Source organism: Morone saxatilis, unplaced genomic scaffold (assembly GCF_004916995.1).
Source record: "Morone saxatilis isolate NCDOM2014 unplaced genomic scaffold, NCSU_SB_2.0 Contig12, whole genome shotgun sequence".
Lineage (NCBI taxonomy): Eukaryota > Metazoa > Chordata > Actinopteri > Moronidae > Morone > Morone saxatilis.
In genome coordinates, this window is record NW_023339674.1 from 26,319,720 (window position 1) to 26,322,851 (window position 3,132).

At 41.1% G+C, this 3,132-nt stretch overlaps 1 protein-coding gene across 2 annotated transcripts in view; it reads left to right on the top strand.

Moving 5' to 3' along the window:
- The first annotated feature begins 1,144 nt into the window (after positions 1–1,144).
- Positions 1,145–3,132, top strand: part of rfc4 (replication factor C (activator 1) 4) — a 7,848-nt gene continuing 5,860 nt past the window's right edge. Inside the window, exons 1-2 of one of the 2 annotated variants that reach the window (XM_035654040.1) lie at positions 1,145–1,265; positions 2,265–2,432. In XM_035654040.1, the coding sequence (XP_035509933.1) occupies positions 2,317–2,432 (116 nt within the window). In that variant the 5' untranslated portion in view covers positions 1,145–1,265; positions 2,265–2,316. The remainder of the gene's footprint in view (positions 1,266–2,264; positions 2,433–3,132) is intronic. The other variant, XM_035654041.1, reaches the window with a different exon arrangement.

Consider the following 3,132-nt stretch of genomic DNA (forward strand, 5'->3'; position numbering starts at 1 on the left):
CTGCTGCTGCTTTGATGGCTCTCTGCTCTAATAAAGAAGCTGAGTCACAATGAGAAAAAAACGAATCAGAGGGCTGCTATACCTGCCTGCAGGGCGGGGGAGACACACAGAGAAACAGAGGGGAGGGGAGGGTGGTGGATGGGGTGGGGGTTAATAGGTCTGTGAGAGAAATCCTGGTGCCTGGAGCTGGGGCTGTATATGGACTGGAGCTAGTGACTGATCCTCAAACTGAAATGTTCCCTCATTCTTATTAAAGAAAGGGAAAAATAACACAGAAGATCATTTTAAATATAATTAACTCATAATTGTTTTTAGACAATAACCATAAGCCTCTGATTTCTCCATCATTATCTTATAGGGGCTGAAACAAAACAAATCAATAGCCCCCAAACCGTCATTCATGCTTTGCCTGCCTGGGTTCATTCAGTGCTACCAGAGGCCACTCTGCTGATCCTGCTCCATGTTTTGATCAAAGCAAACAAACAATGCTACGCGGGGACATTAGCATCTCTCTCTGAGCCCGATGGCTCCTGGGACTGTGGAGATTGCCTGGGAGACGACCATTAACCAGAGACATCTGCACTCAGCCTCACCCTGCCAGCCAATTACAGACCCTGCTCAAACAGAAGCAGCAGCTGGCAGACAAAGCAGAGCATAACGCTGGGCAATGTGTGCTGTACTCACTGTAGTAAATTGGCTTTTTTAAATGGCTAATTCATAAATAGATGGATAGATACTTTATTTATCAACAAATACAATGTTTAATTTATTCTTTATATCATCAGTTTGGAATATAATATGGAAGCCCATTTCCACCAATGTGATGGGGAAAAATCTGTAGGTCATTATAATGAGAAACTCTCAACAAATATTGACTTAGTATGTCAAAATAATGACCTAGTATCACAAAGTCATTATTCTGAGATACCAAATGTGTCATTATAATGATTTACAGATTTTTTTCTTCCATAATATAATAAGAAATAGTGCATTAACAAAGCAGAGTAATATGAGATTAGAGAGTATTGAGAGGGGAGGAAACAAGAGAGGAAAGGAGAAGAAAAGGATGGGAGGAGACGTGAGCGAGGAAAGAAGGGCCAGGACCAACTCCAGCATCCGCAGCATCTGATTGGACGACACGAGATATCGTCAACGGAAGTTTCTCCGCCAGAGCGGGAAGACAGAGCCGCTGTTACACATGTCAACAACCGGACTGTAGCTGACGCTCAGTTATCAGGAGAAATATCATTTAGGTTGTGCACGCAGTAAGTAACTTTCAGTGTGGTATATTTAAGTCAGAGTTTAGTCTCAACAGCGGTTGATATATAAAGACAGAGCGATGTGTCTATGTGCAGCATCAACGGCTAACAGTTGGCTAATACTGTCAGCTAACAGTAAACAGGCCAGTACTGGCTAACTTGGCTAATTGTTGTTAGCGCGTCAGTTACTATTGTAACGTTATGTAACGTTTGCTATAATGTATTTCATTGCAGCTAGGATGTCAGGATGAGTCAATAATTGTCATTTTTAATGCTTAAGGTCAACGGTCACTTAAGTTTACAAGGAACAACGTTCATTCTCCGTGCTGAGAGGTGGCAACGTTGCTGCCAAACTCCATTCAGAAACTGTTCATTTTATTCTCATTCTTCTCACATCTGACATGGCTACACAGTTCGGAGAAAATGGCATTTAGATTATGTTTAACTCCGTTAACTGTACAATTCGGTATCATCCACCAACTTATTTACTTAATTAATAACGAGTTAGGTGACTGGTAGCAAATATTATCGGCTGTAAAATTAAACCTGTTGAATGTCGCTTTTACAATCGAACTAACGTTACATCAAACTAATGTTACAAGGCTGAGTTTGGATCTTGTAGTGTCAAACAACGTACAAGTTAACGTTAGGTCTTTATAGTTGTAACGTTAGACTTTATGGTATTATTTATCGACATAGAACGCCTTGTTAAATGATCGAATTTTTAAATGAAGTCTGGTAACGTTACGTACGCGAGTCTGACCTCATCCACACTTATGCAGTGGTGTTGTGTTTGTCACAACGTAGGTAAACCCATTTGACCTTTTGACTGTAGTCTCAGGTTCTCATGTTAGTTCAATCACTCTGACAGATGAGTCTGCAATACTGTTAAGTCCCTGGTGGTACCTTCTCATATTACAGACATTATGTGTCTTCTACTCAAGTGAAGCAGCTTGGTTTTAAGTAATATTTGTCTTATGTGTGTGTCTGTTTGTACACCTGTAGGTTTGTTTCTCTCCAGGTGTTTCTGCTGCTTTTACCAGAATCAGGAGGAGTCATGCAGGCCTTTCTGAAAGGAGCTACTGTTCAGTCTACCAGACCTCAGAAAGACAAGGCAGCAGCAGGACCCAGTACAGAGAAGAAAGCCAAGGCTATTCCTTGGGTAGAAAAATAGTAAGTGTGAACTACAATAGCACAGTATGTCAGTATGTGTCTGCTTCTGTAGCCTGAACACAGCAGAATCACAGGCACTGGGTGCAAAACAATTCACAATTTAAAAACAAAAACATGACTGAAACATCATAATTCTTATAAGGGTGTCATCAGTATGTATATACAGCAAGCTCAGGTTATCTCATACAACTACAGGCTGTTAGATGATTCAGCTTGATTCAAAGTAGAACACAGACATTTACTTTAATTATCAGTGTCATCACAGAAAGAGCAGGAAAGTCCACACAATGATACATCTGCTTAAGACATCATTCTGATATCCGCAGACTGCTGGCTAACTAGCATTAGCGTCAGGTAGCACACTGCTCCGTCGCCTGCACTGTCTTTTGCCTTTCGTAACGAGATGGCACCTTGCCCACAAACACAAACCGAACCGAACGTAAATGTGGCCGTTAAATTCACTACAGATAACCAGAGCCAACTAAACACCTGGAGTCACGACAGTCCCCCAAACTGTGACAGGTGTGCAAATTAATGGACTTTATTTGATAAATCACACAGTAATGGTATACACTGTATTAGGTACACCTGTACAGTCTAAGGCAATCCAATACAACTGTTCTGTCATAAAGTCTACTTTCATGATGCCTATAATGTTCAGCTTTTGTTGACACTATCCTTGAAAAGATTGTCGCGGACC